This window comes from Anser brachyrhynchus (genome assembly GCF_964034855.1).
Source record: "Anser brachyrhynchus genome assembly, chromosome: 6".
NCBI classification, from domain to species: domain Eukaryota; kingdom Metazoa; phylum Chordata; class Aves; order Anseriformes; family Anatidae; genus Anser; species Anser brachyrhynchus.
In genome coordinates this window covers 29,664,580-29,687,766 of record NC_137700.1, presented here as the reverse complement: position 1 = coordinate 29,687,766, position 23,187 = coordinate 29,664,580, and the positions used below count along the sequence as shown (strand labels likewise).

At 34.9% G+C, this 23,187-nt stretch overlaps 1 protein-coding gene across 9 annotated transcripts in view; it reads left to right on the top strand.

Annotated features, from left to right (window-relative positions):
- LOC308196930 (adhesion G protein-coupled receptor A3-like) overlaps positions 1 to 23,187 on the top strand; it is a 279,343-nt gene that overhangs the window by 205,343 nt on the left and 50,813 nt on the right. For all 9 annotated transcript variants that reach the window (XM_080596687.1, XM_080596686.1, XM_080596685.1 and 6 more), the window contains 2 exons: positions 16,673 to 16,880; positions 17,825 to 18,033. In XM_080596687.1, coding sequence (XP_080452813.1) covers positions 16,673 to 16,880; positions 17,825 to 18,033 — 417 coding nt within the window. The remainder of the gene's footprint in view (positions 1 to 16,672; positions 16,881 to 17,824; positions 18,034 to 23,187) is intronic.

Here is a 23,187-nt window from a genome sequence, read left to right as displayed (position 1 = left end):
CTTTACACTAATTTGTCCTGTTTTCTTTTTTGACATGCTTTTAAGTTCTGTGATGCAACAAGTGCTATACCATGTACCAAATGGGAATCTACAGTAACACTTCATTTTGACCCTTGCTTCCAGAAAAATAAGTGAGTTAAGGACGTATCATTAATACATATGAACTTCAGTATGTAACATTAGCAGTTTCTTTAGTAATTATGGACTCTGTTTAAGTTCTCTTTGATTTTTTTAAAATAGTTTCTTCCATGAAGAATAGCCTTATTACTTTATTACCTGTAGTTTGACCATACATTGCATTTTTAATAGTTTAACTACCCTTATTTCAGTGTTTACTTCTTCTCTCCCCACACTTAACGTACACATGCACAATTGTAATTGTATGTGTTTTCTGTGTTGTTCTGCAGGTTTGTATTTTGTTTCTCCTTGTAACAATACATCCCATTGTTCTGTCAGCAGAACTGGCCATCGTTGCCATTATGTACTTGCAATGACTGTCAAACAGAAAGCATGCTTGGAAATCAAAAGAATCCAAAAAATGTTGCTTTGAATTTGTGAAGCAGCAGGTGGCTGTTTCATACAGATGACCAGACATGCAATTGTATGATGTTTCATTAGACATTGTAAATATGATATACAAGTTTGATATACTCCCATTCCCTCCCTTCTTTACAGCTCAGCTGTTTCAAGACTGACTGAGCCTTCTCTTTGCATGTAAACTGGTTTGGAATACAAACATACAAACAAAAAAAGAAGGCCACTAAGTTTACAGGAAAAGGAACTTATTTTGGAATTCCCCAGCTCAGAAATTATATTTCAAGTTTCAGACTATTTTTCCAACTGATAATGGAGAATTGCTGGCTGATACTTGTGGAGGAACAAGAATTACACCTTATTTTCTAGTAAGAATCTCTACAGTGAGCATACGCTGATGATCTTAGTGATACTACGCAAGGTAATCAAGACCATCATTCAAATGTAAATTTAGAGAATGATTAAATAAATATTCTAATGCATTTTCCCCACAAACTCTCCTACAAATATTATGCCTTCACTTCTCCATTTGCAATGGGCAACATCTTACCTGCATAGTATAGAGAAGGCCTTAAAATCAAAATGAAAAAGTAAAATCTGTCTAAAAGAGTACAGTGCTTTTATTCCATCATATGCTACATTGAGTCAGTTTTACAAAGGTGATGGACTAGAAATTTTTTAATATTGCTTAATAAAACACGGTATTGAATATTGCTGCTTGCATGTTTATTGGGTTAAGAATTTCAGTTGTTCCCAACCATATATTGACAAGATTACCATTCACCATTAATTTCTGACAAACGTCACTGCAGCTCTCTGAAGAACTCCTAAGTCATACTTGGTATTAATGTATCGAGCTAAGTAATATTATGAAACTGAAAGTATTTGTTTGTTCTTAAATCAGATTTTTACCTTAGGGTAACACTGAATTTGTTGACTTTAAATCATTGTTAGAAATGGTCTGCACAAATTCAAACTGATGCTGTATGTGGGAGACAGCTGGTTGTCATGGTAACTGTAGTGCAGTTTTTAATTCCACTTGGTGAGTAATGCTAGCACAATGATGCTGAATAGACCATGTCTTAGCAAGTACAAGTGTCTTGCTTTCTCCATGTCAAGGTTACAATGCAAGAAAACGCTGCTGTTCAGACATGCAGACTGTATCACTTTTGGTTTATTGCTTCTGAGTAGAGACATTAAAAGAAATCTAAAAAGCTAGAGGATATCAAAACTATCCAGAAAATATTTTTGGTAAGTTCCTCAGAGAGCCCCTACAAGGTGATAAAATGAAGAGATGGACTGCAAGATATTTATAACTAGTGAATACAGTTTTGTTTTCTTATAAATGTATTGTTCACTGCATTTTTTATGTAGATCTACTGGAGAAATAAGGGAATATGAGAACTTAGAATGGCAGATAAACACAAACTGGCCAATCAATTTTTATTTTTTTTTGTTTGTCTGGAAGAAAATAGGACATCAATTGAAGTTATTTCATTTGTTAATGTTCAGACATTTACTTAATGGTGTTTTCAGAAGAGTGAGAAAGAAATAAAACACAGTAAGTGTAGTTGGGGAAGTAGGACCAAATTCCATTGTTTTATTTTCTAAGTTAGCCTTTTCTAGTTTTATCTATACCCAGTTTGTTATTCAAATATTTCTTCCTTATGTTAGCCAATAGAGAAAAATGGGAATCCAGTTGCTAGTGGAGTCTGTGCCCTTGGCAGCAGTGTTTTCGTGTTATTGTCAATGTGCAGAGCTGCCAGGACCCAGAATTCCTGATAAGAAAAACCTAAGTCTTTCCTGTTACTGAGATAGACAATTTGGGACTCTGCCAGATTTTCTCAGATACACTGTCTTTCAGCTAATAATGTTAGTTATTAATTTTGTACATGGTGTTAGACCTTCAGTTGGCATGAGAAACTCAATTTTTTTCTGTATTGATTTTTCTCTCACTTTCCCTTCTTGAGCACGTTTCTTTCTGATCCTCGCTCTTAAATAATTAATTTATACACTCAGGTACTCATATCAGCATCTGCTGTTAGCAGTAGTAATAGTTCAGAAATGCATGTGCAGGATTCAATAAAGTACTCCTATCCTATTTATTGCAGAATGTAAAACTGGGGAGTTCAGAAGAAAAAGATAGTGAAATGGTGAATACATTAAGTTTTTATGTTAGAAAATGAATATTGCTGATGCGTAAAATAAAGGCATATCAGTTTAACAGGAGACTGGAAGTGATTCAGTGAGAATGAAAACACACTTGGGGGGGGGGAAATCAGTCAAATTTGGCAGTGGAAGCCCTTGAGAAAGTCTGAATTATACACACCGTTGATGTGTCTGACTGATAAAATGAAGCCCTTAAGAATAAAGGCCCTTGGTACAAATTTGTGAACACATTAAATATACTGATACCAGAAGAACTGACCTTTACTGAAAAAGATCAGAAAATCCATATAACAAGAAGGGAAGACCAAAAATATTCAAACTATTGCAAATGATTACATATAACAATGTAAAACAATTCATTTTCTATGGATTAAATTGCAAATTTGCTACTTATATAGCCAATTTACAAGATTTAAAAAATGAACACTTCATGGCATAGAGGCTGCTATTTTTAATAAACGTGTTGCTGTTGCTTTTTCAGGATACAGCCCCTGCAGCACTAATACTTGAAAACTTATATTAATTCATAAGCCACAAGCAAAACACTGTGCTTTCCCATCCACTCCAGTCATATATTGCATGCTAAAAACAGTTTTTCATTTGGAAGATCTAAGAAGATTATTGTTATTCCCTTTTGTTTGATCTAAGAAATGAGGAGAGAAGACTGGTGTAGTTCTTAGTTCTCAGTCTTCATTTATTACTATTCTATTCATCCTGTTTAACTTTAGCTAGGTTAGCATTAGCACCTAGCTGAGCATTTAAGGGAATCTATTACATTAGGAATCAATTATATGATGCTAGGTATCTTGATTCTCAACTGTCAATGAAAGGGAATGAGGGGTGCTCCTTCAGTGGTTAGTTCATACCTCAGGTGGGTCCATGCAGGATGCAAGAAGCCTCAAGTAACCTTCACTGGCACCTCAACTCAAAGGCACACCCTTGAGTAAGAGGAATACAGTGCATACTGCCTCAGAAATATAAAAGCATCTACACCCAATATAAATTATGAGTTTTCATGTAGTGATTACAGATGACAAAAAAATGATAATGTATGTTAATATTTTCAACTCTGAATCCGGAGAACATCATCATTGCTTTGTCATCAATTGCTACAAAACTTGATTTGAGTACAGGATTAAGATTTTAATTCAGTCAGCTTTTAGAAATGAAGTATCTAACACTGACTATGTCAAGTGACTATTTTTGCAGTAATAAAGCAAAATTTACATATGCCAAGGTGCTTTCTCAACATCTATGAAATTTTAATAAATAAGAGTTAGGTTTCTTCCAGCTTTCTTCAGTTCATACCACCATATGAAATGATGGTTGGCAGAGATGTGATCTGAAGGAAGGACCAGGCAGACCTCGCTTCCATTGTGGTTGTTATTGGATTTTACTGTAGATAATGTGAGAAAATATTTTTGGTGTTTTCATAATTCTGTAAAAAATCCCTTAGAAAAACTTAGTAGAAAAAAAAAATCAAGATAGACTGTCCATAAGTGCTTGCTACAGCTGATGAGTTTTGGGCTAAGGAATCTGTCCTGGTCAACATCTATGTTAAAGACAATGAGTGTGTATGTGATTCAGATGGGGGTAAAAGTGTTCTGGTTGGCTCTGAATGTTTTCTGACAGAACCAAAGGAATGACACAACAGATTTTCACATGAAGTATACACACAGTGTGCTTATGTATGCATCTCAGAAAGTTTTATTTTCAAAGCTGCCTTGTGACTCTAGCTTACATTGTTGGTGAAAACTTATCTTCAAATATATTACTTGCATGAAGAACAACTTAGTTGTTTCATTCTCTAAAAAGGCAGTGGGGGAATATATTGTTCCTTAGATGGCAACAGTTTGCTCTATATAACCTCAAAATACAATGGCTTGGAAAAAGCTATTCCTCTTATGAATTGACACCTTTCTTTCCAGGTGGACTCTACTCCTCCATTCCTTTTCTGTCCAGTTTTCAAGAAAAGCAGAAATAAGTCTCACATCACGCCTGTGGCATTGGAATCATTAGTGATAACTGGGTCATGTAAATGTTGCCTTGGATAAATTCCTTTAATATCTATGGTATCTCATTTTATGCTCAAACATATGTAGTGAAATCTGTTTGGTTTTGCTCTCTCTAGGTTTTCAGCAGGGTATTTGGCCAGAACTGATCTTTAAAGGTGAAATTCTGACATGACTGTGCCATTGTCATACTGAGCTCAATATCTTATCTTTTGTGTTCGCACTGAGTGCATCTGAATCCCAAAGACCCATGTGAGACTTAAGGAACAGGGTTTGTGATTTTATATGAGAGTTTTGGAGAGCAGCGGCTACCAACAGGTACTGGCATTAGCAGGTGTGGAGTATCTGCCTTTCATATTCAACATCGCAATTATAATTGTCTTAAAATGTCATTGATGTTCATCCACTTTACCACCATGCAACTCAATGGTCTGGAGGCCTTGGGTACTTTCATCCAAATGTGAAGACACTTTTGTGACTCAGAACCTTTCTCTTAGCAGTGTGACTATAGTCACCTTTTTACACTTCTGTATTGTGGAAGGTAGTAAATCAGCCCAGTGACTGAAATCCAGGAGACAGATTACTGTTGTGGCAAATTGGAGACTAAAATATATAGATTTTTCAAAGTGGAAAACTGAGTAAGGGTAGGGAAGAAATTATATTAGCTCTTCTGAGGAGGCATATTTTCTTGGCAATTGTGAGGATAGTAAAATTGTACTTTGTAATAGACTGAAGGAAGGTGTGATTGTACCTAGGCTAAAGCAAAGAGAACCTTGCCTCTTTTTCACTGTTTAGTGGTCTCTATACAGCAAAGCAAGGGAATGTAGGGGACCAACATTATCCTCTAGAAACACGTCTTGCCTAAATTATGGTTTGCAGGAGCAGTGCTAGGTCTGCATTTTTTAATGGCTATAGCCCATAGAGATCATTGCTGAGGATAATACCCAAATCATTCAAAAATCTGCAGAATACTGAATTGTTGCATGGTGTGGAACTTTTAAATTCACTTCCTCGAAGTCTCTAACTGCTAAAACTGCTAAAATTTTCAGCAGTTTTAGATTTCCTCTGTTATCAGAGTCAATGTTTCAGTAGCTATCAAGCTGCAATGTCAGCATCTTATTGCAGTCACCTTTATAAAAAGTCAGCACCAGAAAAACACTTAATACTTGGACTTCTGCAAATTATACACAATATAGCAACTGACTTTGCCTCAGGAAAATTAAATCAAAATAGTGTTTTGAAAAATTCAGAATTAATCTTTTTCATTACATTCCAACTTATGTTATGAAGTGAACTTTATCTGGCTTAACTAAGTGTGAATACAACATCAGTGAAATTAGAAATCCTATCATCTAGTATACTTAAGTAGTTGCAATATCCGGTCATTTTGAACTACCGTATTACCTAATAGCTGCATCTGAGTGTACTTATATTCAATGAATGGATATACCCAAATTATCTAAGACTTTAGAAAAATCATAAAATCCATAATTGCACTGCGCTATGCTAAAATGCATATGAATTTTGTTTACTACAGTGTCTTCTGATGCATATAAGCCACCTAGTATCTCTTCTTATTTTAATATATAGTGTTTCTCAAACTTCAGAAGAATCTTTATGAACACTTTGGGTGGTGGGAAATATTAAGATATCTATTCCCATTTCTAATTGTTTCTTTTGTATGCTAATCACTAAGCTAGGGACCACACAGAAAATAAAACTGTTACAAGGCCTACGTTAACATAATTCACCTAGTTCAAAAAAGAAATTAAAAGTGGGCATGTGGAAAAAAACAACATCAACAACAACAACAAAAAAACAACTTACATATGCTGGTATACTGAAGCTAGAATTCATGACTTTTTCTTCAAAACCAGTAATATTTACTGGCTTTTAAGCTCGGTAGTCAGTAAACTGCAAAAGGTATTTGGTTAGTTAGGTATTCTGTATGATTGTGATGTACTTCCTAAGATCCAAGGTGATAGGTTTGTAATTATGCAGCTGAATGTTCCATTTAGCTCACCAAATTTATTTTGACTTTATATTTTAAAATTTTAACAATTTAGCATATGCCCATCCCCTCTGAAGGCACCTGTAACAATCAGAGTCACTCATTAGTGTAATTAAAACAAAAAAAAAACAACAAAAAAAAAAACGTAATATGCTAATCTAATCTCTCTAGAAAGATCTCACATATTTCATGCCTGAAGATGAACTGAGACCCTAAATAAAAAGGAAAAATATTCAGTCATCTCAGGCAGCTTGGAGGAAAATGTAGTATTTCTAGGAGCACATACATGCCTGAAGGGCCCAGTGAGCCAAATTCCTAAGAGGGCAAATCTTCCTGTAGGATGCACTGCCAGAAGCCATCCTTTATAAAAATGAAGCTGCAGCAAGTCTCTGTAGGTTCAGAGGAAAACAATGGGAAGATACAGCATGAATTCTAGGATATGTCTGAAATCAGCGCTTCAAGAATCTGCACCTCCACCTTCCTCACCTCCCATCTCCCCCCAGAAAATTTTACATTACAGCGGAAAACTCATAAGCCACCCTTAAGAATTCATATTCCCAAGAAGACCAGTTTTATGCATCCCCTAGCATAGCTTTCTGCATTATGGCAAGCCTAACGCAGATTTGGCTTGACTTGAAATAAGGAACCCTGAACTGAAGCAATCCTATAACACTGTTTGAAAATCTAAATAGTTTCTTGAAAGTGCCTTTTTTAAAAAAATAAATATAAAAAAATGGTAATTGAAATTACAACAAAATTGTGGTGTATTTGTTATATAAAATTCAATTTATAGAATGTTGACAAATTTTGTGCTTTACAGTGCTTTTTTTTTTTTTTTTATTGTCACATATGGAGAAAAGTACATTTCCAGAAAAGGTGAAAATGGGTAAAACTTGGAAATTTTAAAATAAAATTGTTGATGTGGAATTTTGGAATATACAAAAAAAATACTAAATTATCAGTAGTAAATAACTGGAAAATGTGGATTTTAATACTGATTCTTACATTGTATCTACTGGAGCAATATGTTTGAGGCTTTCTGCAGATTTGTTGTGGTTTCATGTCTCTTGTAGAATCATCTGTTTTAATTTACACTCAGGTTGCTTCGAAGGCTTTCTTTGCAGTCACCATAATATTATAGTCAAAGATGGTTCTATCTATAGGTACAGTATGAGTGTATGGGAGATTGCTAGCAGATCCAACAATGTAAACAAAGGATTTTGTCTTTTATTCAGAGCTACAAGGTTAACCGATAGTGCTACCACTGCTGCTACCAGAAATTATGGATATCTTCAAATTATAGCCTACCTCACGTAGAGTAAATCTGGAATTTTTGTTAAAGAATGATAGTGCAGTGATTAGGGTGATACCATTTTTAGGTAATTGTATACTAGGAATGTTCATCTGAGCATGTGTCAGTAGTTAGCTGTCATCTATGTCAGATATTGCTGCTGGACCATCAAACAGTATAGGACACTGAGCTCTTGTTACTTAAATGCTAAAGACCTCGTCAATTTTAAGGACAATTAGTAGGAAGATAAGTAATAGAAATATGTGTAGGCCTTCATTTCTTTAATGTTCCAAGTCAGATCTGTATTTAATTGTTCTATTTTTACACGTTTATATTAAGATTTCTAAAAGAGCTGTCTGCATTAAATGTGGCTTAATTTTCAAGTTTGCCAACTGTCTGCAGCTGTTGTGTGTGCAGAATTTTTCCTGGTTTTTTTTTTGTTTTTAATAATGATATCAATTCCATGCTCAATGTTCTTTTATTGCATATGTAAGTCACTTGACACTACCATGACTGAATAGTTTTACAAAATCTTTCTTTTTCCTGAGAACTGTATTGTGTAATTCTATCATAAAATATTCAAATGCTCTGTCAAAAGCAGGTGAATTTTTGTGTGTGCATGTCCATTCTCCTTGGAGACCACCCTGTCCTTTCTGTAATAAAGGCTAGGAAGTATTTTCATACTTCACATCGGCATTTTTGCTCTTGACCAATGTCCTGCTTGTCCTTGTGTTCATGCTCACATGACTCTTCTTCCTCTCTAGATGCTATTCCTCTGGTGTTTCTAAAGGCAGCAGACACAGCCTTTTCTCCTTTCATTTTGCTAGGCTGACAATGCGGAACTCTCTTCCTCTTGTAAAACAAATTGTTCTTTAAAATCACAGTATTTCCCTGTCTAATGGAAATGCTTCATTTGAAATGTTCCGGACTATATTTGTAGTATTTTATTGTTAAATTGAAGTGGCTCAGATTCATCCATGTGATAAAACAGTGCATTCAAGTCCTTTTCCTTGTCTGTTTTTCAAAGTGGTTTGTTTCACCAGCTTATAACAGAAATTCTCATTATATGTAAAGCCTATGACATTGAGCATTGTCTTAGGTGATGTTCCTCTTCTTTGTTTAAAGGTCATCAGATGAAAACTGTAAGTCCCCAAACTAATTTTCATAGAAACTTCTGGTACAGCCTAAGTTTCCTTTCTAAGTAAATCATTTTATTATGAATTTTAGCTAGTTCCTTATTAACCTGACACTATTTCTACTAATTCTCAGTGTCTCAACTCAGCTTTCCATATAGTATCCAGTATTTTATTGAGGGCAAAAGAAATTTGGTGACCTGTGTGTCCTTGTCTAGAAAGTTATCAAGGACTATCATGTGAGTCTGGCATTATTTACCTGTGGTAAACCTATCCTGTCTCCCTTAGTGTTATTTTTTCCTTTGATTTTTTTATTCCTTTTTCTTTTTCTTTTACATTTTTTTTTTACCCTTTCCCTTTCCCCGTCATGATATCAGATTACAAAGTCAGCTTTTGCTTGAATTCCACACATCTTACCTTCCTCAGAAAAAAAAAGTATTATATATTCTGAGTGTATTTTTACAGATGCATTAATAATGAAGTCTTAGATGCAATGAGCTGACCTATGTTTTGGAGGAATCATGCATGAATGCATAAGCAACTTCAGTGCATCACACTGGAAGGTACAAACAATGACACAGTGGTCCATATAGGTGTACCTTAAGGACACCACATTTTTATGCAATTTACCAAACAACTCTTTCAGACTTGTAAAAGCAGCCTGTCTCTTGACATGGAAGCAGACAAATATGGGGATGTGGCAGCAGCAGCTGTAAATGCTGCAAACTGTGCAATAAAGTCATTCATGCATAGTTCTATACCGTTTTAATTACATGCCACACTTTATTCACATTAACTGTAGATCGTTTTACAGAGAAGTCGTCAGTGCTCTATGACCAACTTGGTATAATCGTTCAAAAAAAACCAACAACAAACAAACAAAAGAAAAAAACACCACCACCACCAAAAAAACCATAGTTGTCCTCTGATTTCATGTGTCAGTTGTGTCAAAGATTTGCATGACACTATTCAGCCCATGCTGAATTTTGCTTTGACATTTGTGGTAATTCTTATATTATTTTTCTTATAATGTTTTTCTGATTGATCCTAACTGTCTCCATGCAAACATCAACACCTTCAATGAGGTTAAATAAAAAATGTATTACCTGATTTTTTTTCTAGTTTGTTTTATCTCTACCTGTTTCTCTCTACATAGCAACTCTACTTCTTTCCTTGTCCATTTTTTAACTACAGATTTGAAGAACTTAGTGCTGTATGTAAAGTGTTTTTGGCAGTTATCCCTGTATTTATCCATTTCTTGACACCTAAAACTACTTTTTTTGTTGATCAGTGGGTTTGGGTTTTTTATTTGTCTTTTCATAGTCTTTCTGATTATATTCAATATCCTTTTTGAGTTGCTTCTCCATGCTGGATCTTGTTAATCCAGGTAACTTTTATTAACAAATTTCCAGAGTTTGCCAAGTTTTAAAATTTGAAATACAAAATCCTAAAGTGGAGACTGCTTTTATTTTTTACATATATTAGAAAGGGGATTAGTGATTATCAGGCTTTCAAAGATTATTATATATTACCTGCTTTTCTAAAATGTCCATGTTGCTTGCTGAAACTAATATTTACATAGCGTGAATTCTAGAAAGTCTTTCTTATTAGATATACCTTTAAATACACTTTAAAGTGTATTAATGATGGTTTTGTACCTTTTCATATAATTGCCTATATTTATTGTTGTCACGTTTTCACTATGCATTAAAACGACATTTATGTCTGGCTAGAACAAAGTTATCTTGGTGTATGTACTTTGGTTTCCAGCTATTAAGATGGATGTGGGCTGCAGCATTACAATATAACGACTTTATTACATAATAATCCTAACATGAATAGCAATTTCATCCCTATAGCCAGGTGATTTTATGTTGCGTTTTTGGAGATACCTTTTCATTTCTGTCTGGGAATCTGTATCAGTTTTCTTTTTTCTTGCTAGTCATTCCTGAGCCTTTCCAGACTTTTGTTATACAGCAGCCTAGTGGACTACAAGTAAACTGATAAATCTGCAACAATATATACAAATTAATATGGCTGGGAATCTCCTTACACTCTCCTTGCCTTGTGTCCTCCTATTTAAAAAACAAACATCAATCCTATCTTTTTTTTTCAGAACCTGTCAAATTGTTTTGCCATTGAGTCTTATATAATCATATTTCTTCAAACTGCCATTGTTTCCCTTCCTTTTACAGAACGCTTATTTGACATTCTCCCAGACATTCTAATTTTTTTGTTTGTTTGTTTTCTTGATGCTTTCCATACCAGAGCAAGAGAGAAGTACATACATACAGCTTGACAGTGCTGGGCCAAGTGCCTCTCTGTATCTCTTATTTCATGTGCTGAAATAATTCCAAAGAAGCGTGATTTAAATATCGAGCAAGAGAGACAGATGAAAAAGTAGTTTTGCACTATTTTATTATGTTAGCCACTAAACCTTTAGCATAAATTCTAAATCGATCTCTTTGGTTGCTTCTGAGGAGCTACTGTCTTGTTTGAGGGCCTAATTAGCATCTATTGTATTTGTATACATAATTTATTCACTTGATTTTATGATGACGACCACACTGTTAACTCAGTCAATACTTATTTAGTAATATAGGTTATTACCAGTAGAGCTTAGTTGCTACATTTTTACTGCTACTGTAATTTTATATAGCTTGTGCATATTTTAGCAACACCCTTGGATCATTAATAATCTATGACATCTTGTATTTGAATCTGTAAAACACATAATCAGTTTCTTTAAAATCTGGAAGCAGTGGAGCTGCTTTTTCTAGTTGTCTGCTTGGTGTTCAGGTGATTTCATTTACTCTTCCTCTCCTTCCCCCCTGTTTTCTTCTGACCTCTTGTAAAGGTACTGTTTTTAAAGTTGAGGATAGTGACAACTAGAAAAAATACACCTTTCAACTGTTCTGAGCACTCAAAATTAAATGCTTTCCTATGAAATATATTATATCTCAAACATAAATGCCATGCTTGAACTCAAAATCATTCTAGTATCAAGGCATGTGCAGGAAGCACTGAAAATAATTTGATTTATATCATTCCACAGTGTTACCAAGTATCTCCCTTGGTAAGAACTGTCTGACAACAGGTATGTTCTCTCAAATTATGCTAAATTTTAGCCAAATTGAACAAGATAATCAGGAAGCAATATTGCAAATGGGAGCAGCTCTTTTTAAAGGATCATGAAACTAGCAGGGCCAATGTATTACAAAGGCACCTAAGGTGAGAGGGGCTGTCTTTCCTAAACACTTAAAAACTCCTTGTAAATGCTAGCATTGATTATAAGGAATGGACTGCAGACCAGAATAAAATTGCCTGGGGAAAAACTTCACTTTAAGTCTTTCATTTTTCCTTTAAAATGTTTTTAATAAGGGTCATGCATGCATGAGCTGCAAAAAATGTCAGAAGCCAGTAGCTCTCGATATTCTGGGAACCATTTTCTCTTTGGAATGAGGTTTTCCATTCATTTTAAACTTCCGGGATCCACATTATCCATTTGTGCTGTTTCTGTTCTTCAGCTAGTTTGAAAAATTCTAAAAACAAACAAACAAACAAACAAAAACACCTTAGCATGGGGATGGAAACAAGAAATGAAACTTCAGAAATTCTTATAAATTTACTTTCCAATTATGAATCATAGTGTTCAAAAGAACCTTTCCCTTGGCTTTTGGGAAATTTTCCCAGGTTACAAGTTTTCAGATCTAGGAGTCCTAGGAGCCTCCTGGAAAACACTTAGATCTGGTTTACTGCTTTGCCCTCTTTCCCTGATGCAGGTCACACAGCAGATTTGGGAATATCCAGACAGATGACATGGGAGGTTTTGAAATTTGAATAATTTCTATGATATTTTTGTAGAAATGGATGGATCTCTGTGGCTAGCTTTCATTTAAAAACACTGTCATTTTCCAGCAGAAGAATATTCCTTAGAAAAACCTATAGTGCTCAGAATTTCCTTTTTAATGATTGCCAGTCCAATCCAATTAATAGGACTAAAAGTGAAATGGAGTCATGGGGGGATTATTGACATTCTGTTTTGAAAACAATCACAGAATGTCTAAATCCTAACTGGTAAGTTGCTGACACATATTGTAAGCTTTTCCAGGGAAAATATAAGTTGCCAGTGCTGACCAGTGTCATTGCAAAGCTGCAGATCCCATGCAGAACATTTGATGGTGGTTCTTTCTCTTGATCTGTTTCTCCCTTAGAGGTAGAGCAGCTTCCCAAGACACTGCTGCTAGCACACCATGGAATATCAATTCTTGTGTGATGTGGCAATATGGTGCCCAAATAAAATTTTAAAACAGGAGATTATTCATATGGAGTTTGAAACATCTAAAGCACAGTCATTCACTCAAAATTTAATGTTACTGTTGTTGGTATTAGTAATAATCTGTTCACATATTGTGTTTCATCTCTAGACTTGGGAGGAAAAGAAATACTATTATTTTTATTTCACTACATGAGGGGGAAACTGAGGCAAGAGTGGTGACTTATTCATCACAACACGTAGAATTGAAGACTGAGCCTCCAGTCAAGCTCCATCCATTCTCGTCTGCAATAATAGGGTTTGCTTGAGTGCTCACATTCTTTTCCTGTGAATAATGACTAATGCTATTAAAATAAAGATTCTCAAATATCTTATATGTAAAAATTGTTCACAAATATGTATTCATATTTTTAAACAGCGTTGCGAATGTGTGGGCATTCTCAGTGTGTGCATTTTTCATGAATATCCTAGCACAGGAGTTTGTTGGCAGACACGTTGCTGTAGGAAACAGTTTGATTTTGATGTTTAATTTTGAGGAACATAAAGTAAATATTTGATATGCACTGAGTTTTGACTTTACCTATACATTGTCACAATTTATTCCTTTGCTCTGCCTGCACTCAAAATAAATTGTTTGAAATATCAGGTATACACAGGGTAGTGTTCAAAATTACACCATATCCCAGAAATTGCCTGTAGACATTATTTTCCAAAGATTATTAAATAGTTAATGTTATAGATATTGATGGTTTTGGTACCTTTTGTTTGGAGAAATAGGGAAAAACCCTCTTCTGAAGCCTGAAGAGGAAATAATTTTCTGTAAATGTGTCTTTTTGCCACATGGTTAATTAAATGTTGCATTGCTGCATGTGTGACATTTGCTCCATCAGTCCAAGGACTGCATATAGTCTGTGCTGAATCCATGTGTTGGCTGTGCACAGCTCTTCTTCACTGCATTAGTCTTTGCCCCTTGGAGATAAAGCTAGTCTATGGGTCTCTGTGATCAGGTTCCTTTACACTGTGTGGTTAAGGGACGCTGCATGGGCAGAGGCTGGGAAGTAAAGGAGGTGAGGGGGTAGCCATCACCTTGATCATTCCCAACTGCGCAACTGGCCATCAGGCAGTTCAAACAAGCCAACTCTCTGTGCTTTGGATGTGTGCAGCCCCTTCTCTCCCCTCCCCGGTCTCAAAGTCAAGCTCTGTTTACCACATTGTATCACTGCTTTTTCTCATTGGTATCAGTGAGTCAAAACAGAGAAGAAATTTGAGAGCCTCAATGAATTACACAATTTTGCCTCAGCAAAAGTGCTATAAACCAGTTGTGTTCCTCTGCCTTCTGTAGGACAGCTTTTGTCAAGTCATGGAACATTGTTGCTTATCCCAATGCCTTTAGCTGTTGGTTTCATTATTGTAAGCTTATTCAGATGCTTCTAGCTTTCTCTTTTTGTGTATAATAAGTAATTAGTGTAATTTAATATGTCATTGTTGTTGCTTTTTCCAGCATAGAATAATAATGAAAATCCTATATAAAGTTAATCACACTATAATTTCTCTTACACTTTTGTAGATCTCCAGATAAGTCAGGAGAGGTTTGGGGTTTGACAAATGACACTACTAAAAATTTCTGTACGTACTTATTAATAACAAATTTATGGCTAAAATGGAATCATCAGAGATTCAGCTTACAGAGATACTTTGGGATGTCATAGAGTGAAATATGTCTTTTTCAGAAGCGTGAGACAAAGCCAATTATGACAGCTTTAGAATCAGTGAATTAGGCAGTGGAAACAATCTAAGGATGAGTACTTGATGTTTAGCTCAGTTAATTCCAATTAAAGTCTTCAGAGTCATTTTAAAATCTAATATAAAAATGTGCTGTTGCTATTTTCTGTATTTTTCCTGAATATTTTTAACATATTTAATTAATCTTATGAATATATTTGTGACATCACCTAAATTAAATATTAAAAAAAAAGTATTTTTTTGAGTTTCTGTTGTTAGAATCACAAAACTTTTCCAAAATATGCTTGGTGATAAAAAAAATTTATACAAGCTTTTATCTGTTTATATAAGCATCCCAGTGACATCACAGACTACTCATGATTTTCCCCCCTATTTACTGTGAGGTCACTATGTGCTTCTAATATTTTAGTTTGCTGATCTCTGTTGTGTCCTTTATCTCTCATGTGTATTTCTCCTAGCATATGGACATATATTAACATCAAGTTTGTTTACATGGTTGTGAAGATTATTGTTTTTACTTCTCGAAGAGGTAGCGCACATGTACTATGAGTAAACTGTGTGATAATCTATGTAAATTATGTGCAGAGAAGCTATACTTTGCCCTTGGGGGAAATGCAAATTAGAACATTGTGTAGTTTGTTTGTTTTTAAATACATACACTTTTCACTTCAAGGCTCAGGACAGACTCCCTGTTTATTTTCCCATTGCTCATCATTTGTTTTTTCTTGTAAATATCTCAGCCTTTAATGATTAGCTTTCTATTTGGGCAGAGGAAAAAAATGCTTGATGAGTGAAGTCCTCTGAACATAATGTTTGGTGTGCTTTATAAATATGCTGTAAGCGAATTATCTGCTTGTAAAAGGGTGTATAACACAATCACAACGCAAAGCCATTATAGTGATCTGACAGTCTTCATTCATTTTCTCTTAGTGCTATCTTGTTTTCTGTTACATTAGTGCTTGTAATATTTTTATCCTGGATTGCTAAAAATTGGAGTTAACTTATTTTCTATATATGAAGCAAGAAAAATGTATTTATAAAAAGTGTTATATAGTACATTTGCAGTTCTCTACTGTCTTATTTTATATTATTTTTATTTATAAAATTATTTTAATACTCTTCAAATACCCTTTCAGAGAAATGTTTTAATGTTAGTTGTCTGATTCTGTTTTAAGTGAAGGAGAAAACCTGGTAGAGGTTGTCTCTTTAAATCAGATCTGCAGTGTTGATGGACCCTCTAGCAGGCACGGTAAGAACCATTCTCACCTCTGCAGCAGGGAGCTTGACCATATAGACTCACACATTCAATCAAAACGTTTTCCCTTTTAATATGCACTGTACCAATCCTATTCCCATGGTTACAGCTCGTGCTTCTTTGGTTGCTTCCAGTCTGTTGGAAAAGGAAAGCAGCATACATTTCTTGTACAGGAGTTTAAAACATCATGAAAGCAACCCTGTTGTGATTTGCATTTTAAATGTTTCTTTTTTTTTCTCATTGTACAGAATGCTGTAGCAGTAGCTTCAGTTCATTTGCCACAGTCTGTCTTCTCTCAGTCTTCATCCTGGCAATCTGTTGATAACTCCACTTGCAAGCTACAGTTTATTGTCTTTCGGAATGGAAAACTCTTTCCCAGCACAGGAAACTCATCAAATCTTGCAGACGATGGGAAACGTAGGACGGTTGCCACACCAGCTGTTTTTGCTAAAATAGGTGAGGAGTTGTTATGCATTATTTCCTTTAATCTGAAAGCTAAGGTATACTTGATTATGTAGAGAATAGAGTAGAGTATACTGTATGCTGAGAGGCTGGGAATGGTCTGTTTCTTTAGCAGCAATGTTTGAATTTATTCCTATCTGCATCATTTTATTCAAACTCTTCTGCAAATAAAGAAATGCAATTGCTGTATGACTAGAATGCAGATTTGCGGTTACTATGTTTTTTGACTGTGTTGTTATGGAGGTTTGTTTCTTAAAACAAAGAGCTATAGGAAAAAATCTTGTTTTACTCTTTTCTTCACAATGAAAATTGCAATGCTAACATCGCAGACATTGAGAAAAATAAGACTGTCAGGGAGGGAGCAGTGCCCTGTTGCATGTATCACTACTCTCCAGTATACTTTCTGATATAATGGACATAAAACAAGTGTTAAGTGTTTTTGTCTAAATGTGACATATCTTATATGCTAGTGAATCATTATTTCGATTAATTATTCACCCAGGCAATTTTAATAATTTTATTTGATTCTGAGCAGTGCTCTCATTTTATTAACATTTTAAAAATGTTTAAATGTGACTTTCAAAGCGCAGAATTTTCTTAGCTATTAATCATATGATGAAACTGTGCCATTTTTGCAGTTACATGGGCAATAGTGTAACACTGGCTGTAACTGAAGAATCTTAGACAAAAAAAATCAGCTTTGTGAAGGTTGACTAGATCATTTGGACACATTATGAGACTGAAATGTTCATTCAGATTTATTTAAACTATTGCAAACTTTTCTGAATGTGAACATTTCCCTTGATTTTGACCATTAAGAGTATATGTCTATTGCTTTTTTTTTTTCCATAGTTTAGTGTATCTGATCTCTTTACACAACATTCATCAATAAAGGGTTTTCCACTCCATCTCTCTGATTCAGTTTGTTGCTTTTGCAGATGGGTGCAGTTTTGGAAACCTCACCAGCCCTCTTACTATAGGGTTGAGGCACCTTGCACGGGGTATAGACCCCATTGCAGCCTTCTGGGATTTTGACCTTCTAGATGGACATGGAGGCTGGTGGGGAGAAGGGTGCCACATAATTAGTTCTGCAGGCAATATTACCACCATTCAGAGTACACACTTCAATAACTTTGCAGTGCTAATGGTAAGTATATGACTTAGCAAATATACTTATTTCTCTCTCTTTCACCGTAGTTATATGTTCTTTTTACATGCACTTGTATCATTCTTACTTGCCAGTAACTGACCTTCTGTTTTCTATAATGTTTAGTTTAAGACAGCCTTAAAGAAAGTAAGTTGTTTAACTGCTAGTAAGTGAATAAACCTGCTGGTCAATTTTAATATCCAGAGACAGGCCTAATCAGAAATGACATTTAATTCAGTCTTACAAATGAAAGTTCCATCAAGGAACGATTAGTATGTTATGGTTATAAATTATGAGACAGGGTTTAAAAATGTATACTCCTGTGTGCTTTTACATCAGCACATCTCAGAGGCCGGACTGCTTTTGTTCCTGCCCTGCACTGTGTTGATCATACTAATTAGTTGCAGGCATACCGCAATGTTGAATCATTTAATAAATGGAAAGGAATAACATCTTCTGCTCTTTTAAGTAAGGACACTGGTGTCCGTGTTGATCTTGGAGGAGTTTTAGTTTGTATACTGATTCCGATAGCCTTCTTGGTAAATTGCTGCTCGTGAAGAAAAATATTTCTGTGCAGTGCTAAGACATCAGCCTGCTTTAGTCTGTTCTCAGTCACACTCACAGTTCCCATTGCAGTTATTTAACTATCCTGTTTAACAGAAAGTTACCATAATGAAAGCAAAAAGATTATGCATGTAATAATGGCTTGTGGGAATAAAGGAAAATGAGGAAAGCAAATACAAAAATGAAAGGTTTCTAACATATATAGGTGAAAAAATATTTGCACCATTAAATAATTTATTATAAATCAGTTGTAAAAAAGATTAAACGGATATATATTATTAATACCAAATTGATCCTAAATGCTGGTGCATAACTGTGCTGTAGATGCTGCTTGTGTACATTACAGAAGTGTTTATAGTTGAGTAAATACTGTATTGCATGTATGTGTAAGGGACAGCAAACAGGCGACAGGAATTGCGAGGACGTGTGCAGAGAATACCAATCTGCTGCTGTCAGATGGAGCCCAGATGGCAGCCAATCATAGCACAAGGCTGTGGCACCCACGAGTTAAATGCGGATATTATCGTCCACTTCATAAGAACTGACTTCCCTCAGAGTTACTTGAACATTTTTTCACCCATTCCAGAATTGTTCAGAATTTAAAAGCTGTTCCTAAGATTTCATGACATTAAATATCCCTCATTTTCTACAGCTCTTATGAGTTCCCTTTTTTCCCCAAGCCACTTGTTTCCCTGAAAGCGAAACATAATTCTTCTTTGAGGATGCTTTTGTAAATTTATTAAAGAAAGCACCTGTTGACTTTGCAGGTGCCACACCCAAAATGGCTTCCTCCTCCTTCAATGGTTGGGTTTAGCCTCTTCTTCTTAAACTTTTAGTAGTTATTAAATGTCTACTAATTGCCTGCAACCAATTCCATGGTTTTGCTGTGTTTGTGAAAATGGTATATGGACATAAGGGTCACAATTAATTTTCAGTTTATAAATCTGAATGCAAATTTATATCAGATAAGAAGTAGCACTTTGGGTTTTCCGCAACCACAAAGACAGCTGAGGTACCTTTTAATGCTGATTTTGCACCTGGTATGTAATTCTGTTTTAGGTCTTCTGTTTTTTGTTATTTTGTTACAGTAATTCAAGTTTGCTTTTCTTCCTGTGTGCGTCTTTCATTTTTATCTGCGCAAGAAAAGAAAATAGAATGCGAGGCTCAGTCTTGCTTTGCAATTGATAATGGTAGTGAATAATTTGTTCCCTAGCTCGTGTTTCACAGTCACTTTTAAGAAAAAAGATGCCTGACTTTGAATCATATATATATATATATATATATAAAAAATATATATACACACAAGTATGTGTTCCATCAGCTGTCTTTCTGAACAGCTATTGGAACACTTTTGTAACTTCATTTTGTTCAACCATCTTCATTCAAGTATTTTAATCTGTATTTTGTGGCATAAAGTCAAGGTTTGTTCTCTTTGATATAGATTACACTTTTCTGGGCAGTTGCATTCTCATACCAGAAATAAAAAATATTTCATTGTTCTGCTTAGCTATTATTTTATAATATGAACAATATAAAGTGCCTATATGTTTCTTCTGAATTCACACCCACCTGCCTAATACATTTTAAAATACTAACAAATGGACAGCAAGTTTAAAATAGGTAGTATACGGTATGTAGCTGACGAAGTTTGCTATAATAACATGATACTTTTTTTTTTAATCTTAATTCTCAGATCTATTAAACTATAAAAATTCATAATTGATTATTATGTTTTGGGGTAATATCAGCAAACTAAAGAGCAACAATATGTGTAAACTGAAGAGCAGCAATAAAGTAACAGTGAACTTGAAGGTTTACAGTGCTATCAGAATAATGTATCCTGCTGTGGAACAAGATGAAATAGAAGCCTCATTTAATCTAGCTGTCCATTTTATGGCTAGTACAGCACATATTCTGATTCATCATTTTTGTTCGTCATCATTTTAAATAGAAAGACAAAGTTCACTGAACTGTTATAAAAGTTGCTTCTGCTTAGATACCATAAAAGGGTTAAAATAAAGGTTTTGTAGAGTCCTTTTTTAGAAAGACAGTAATCAAGGATTTATCAACTACGATTGATAATTAATAAGCATAAGCATGCTTCAAGTGAGAGGATTCATGTAGAGCTATTTCATTTCTCTGTATGACAGTTGTTCAAGTGATGTCAATGAGAGAGAGTACGGTTTGGCATTTGAGTTGGAAAGAAGGATATATGAGCTCCTTCCTCACATTGCTTTCACACTTTCACACTGCTCTCAGTTGGGCCAGTGGATGGAAATAAAACACTAGTACCAGACGTAATACAGTATTATCTTTTATGCGATCAGCTTTTAAATGGTATAACCTAGTGGTGAGAGTAAATACTGTGAAATAAAACTTCTGAGTTCATTCCTGCCTTTCCCTTCATATACTGTGTGTTTAGAGTAGTCCCCTACTTTGTCTTTTCTTCTGTTATCTGTAGGTTGGAAGAGAGACAGTCTCACTCTAGTTTCTTTTGGGAGGTGGCCAAAACATTCTGAGGTATCAAACTATAAACCTCTGCAATTTGATTTTCTGATTTAGAGTAACATTATGAATTTGTATGTTCTGAAGCTTAGAAATATATAATTTATTAAATATTGAAGACTTAAAATATCTAACTACAAGTATTTGTTGCATAAATACTACGTATTTGTGCTCTTTTGTGAACAGAGCTGTATATCAATATTTTAATTTTTCAAGATAATTTCTGTATGTTATAATCAATCTAGTTCCCTGTAGCCAAAGTACATGTGAGTAAAAACTCTTCAGAAGATAACAAAAATATCCAACATTAACATTGAACTTCAAAATTTGCTAAATATGTTTTGACATGCATTGTCCTTTGTTCTTCCCTTCATTTTTCTTAGAACAGAATGGCAATTCAATAGTGATGGATATTACTGTAATTGTGTACAGCATATCCTTTTCCCCTGACAAGACTGCTTTGTCAATAGTAATTTTCTCAAATCTGACAAATAAGAACTAGCAAAATTCTTAAGTCTATGTGTGCTACTTCTCAATTAAGATAAAATGGATTAATAAATATTGTTAGCATTTTTTATTTTAATCTTGGAGATAGGTTGAACAAACATAAAATTGAAACCAACTCCTTTCCTTTATTGTCATCTTATATCTACTTCTTCGGAATAACATAGGTGGGTTTCTTTTTTGTTTGTTCATTTGTTGTTTGTTGGGTTGTTTTTTATTGCAACTGAAAGGAGTCATTCACTGGAAAAGTGGATGGCTATTGGAGATAATTAGGGCTGAGGAGACCAAGCTGACAAAAACAGAGCAAATTTTGAAACCACGCTGGAAGCAAACCTTGGAAAAATTGTGTGAAGGAGAAATTGAGGAGAGGCAAGGTCCTAGTAAGGGATCATGCCAAAGGAGTTAAAGGATTTTTGCCTTGTTTTATGAGCATTTCCTGAACTTTTTAAGTCTTTCCAAGCTGGAAGGATCACAACACCACAAATACTACATTTTCAATATTTTCAATGTGACTGGAGACAATTGCAGGATTTCTTTTACCTATTCATGAAGTCCAGTCCTGAAAACAGTCTTCTAAATGTCCATGTTTCAGGGTTTCTCCAAGTTAAACAGCCTGTTTAAGCCTTTCGAGAAATTAATTCATGAGTCAGGGAAGTATTACAGAGATATTATTTAGAAGGTTGACATGATTATGGTATTTGACATTTTCCCCATAGGAAACACAGGGCTTTCCCATAACAGACTATTGAAGAGACATTCAATCCTTTGAAAAATCAGGCTGCTTTTAAAGAGGGAGTTTTAAGAATAAGCTTTTTGTAATTTATGTTGATAAGCAAGTATAGATGCTTCCTGTAGTGTAGAGCTAAGTTTCCAAGCTCTGCTGTCAGTCAGAGGCCTAGCAAAGATCTGCACACTCTTCACCTGAGTTTTGAGCTGGCATGTACTGTTCACATAGCAGACAGTGCTAAGGCCTAGTGCAATGTATTGAAACCAACTTCCCAGAAGGTTTCTGTCTTTTTCAGAATATTTTTGAATGTTCTAATCTTTTGTACAAAGCCTTGGAATGAGTATAATCATAAGAGCAAGATCTCTTTAATTCTTTTCTCCTTGGATTGTATCTACTATCTAGTTTTTATTAAATTATACTGAATAATATGTATTTTTTTGTGCTGTAAAATGCATAAGGTGGCTTGGCACTGAGAACAAAAATCCAGGTTCATGTCCTTCAAAATGCCCTAACTTTATAACAAAGCAGGCCTCTGGCTCAAGCTCTTTATATCTATTTGCTCTTGCTTTCTGTTGCTTTAAGGGATCTTCCATTCTCAGTGGTGCAGCTTCCACAAGAGCGTAAAGTGATCCAGACTGTAAAGGAGCTCAGTAAAATGGGCCAACTCTTGGGTGATAGAGATGCAAGTTAAAGTCCTAGGATCTAGGTCTTCAGCCACCTTATTGTTTTGGTTGCTTCTAATGGACTTCCATTTTTTCAACATGTTCATTGTACTGAAGTATCCCACGCTCTTTGAGATTTGGTCTCATAAATGCTGAATAGAAGAAAATAATCACTTCCTTCAACCTGCTGTC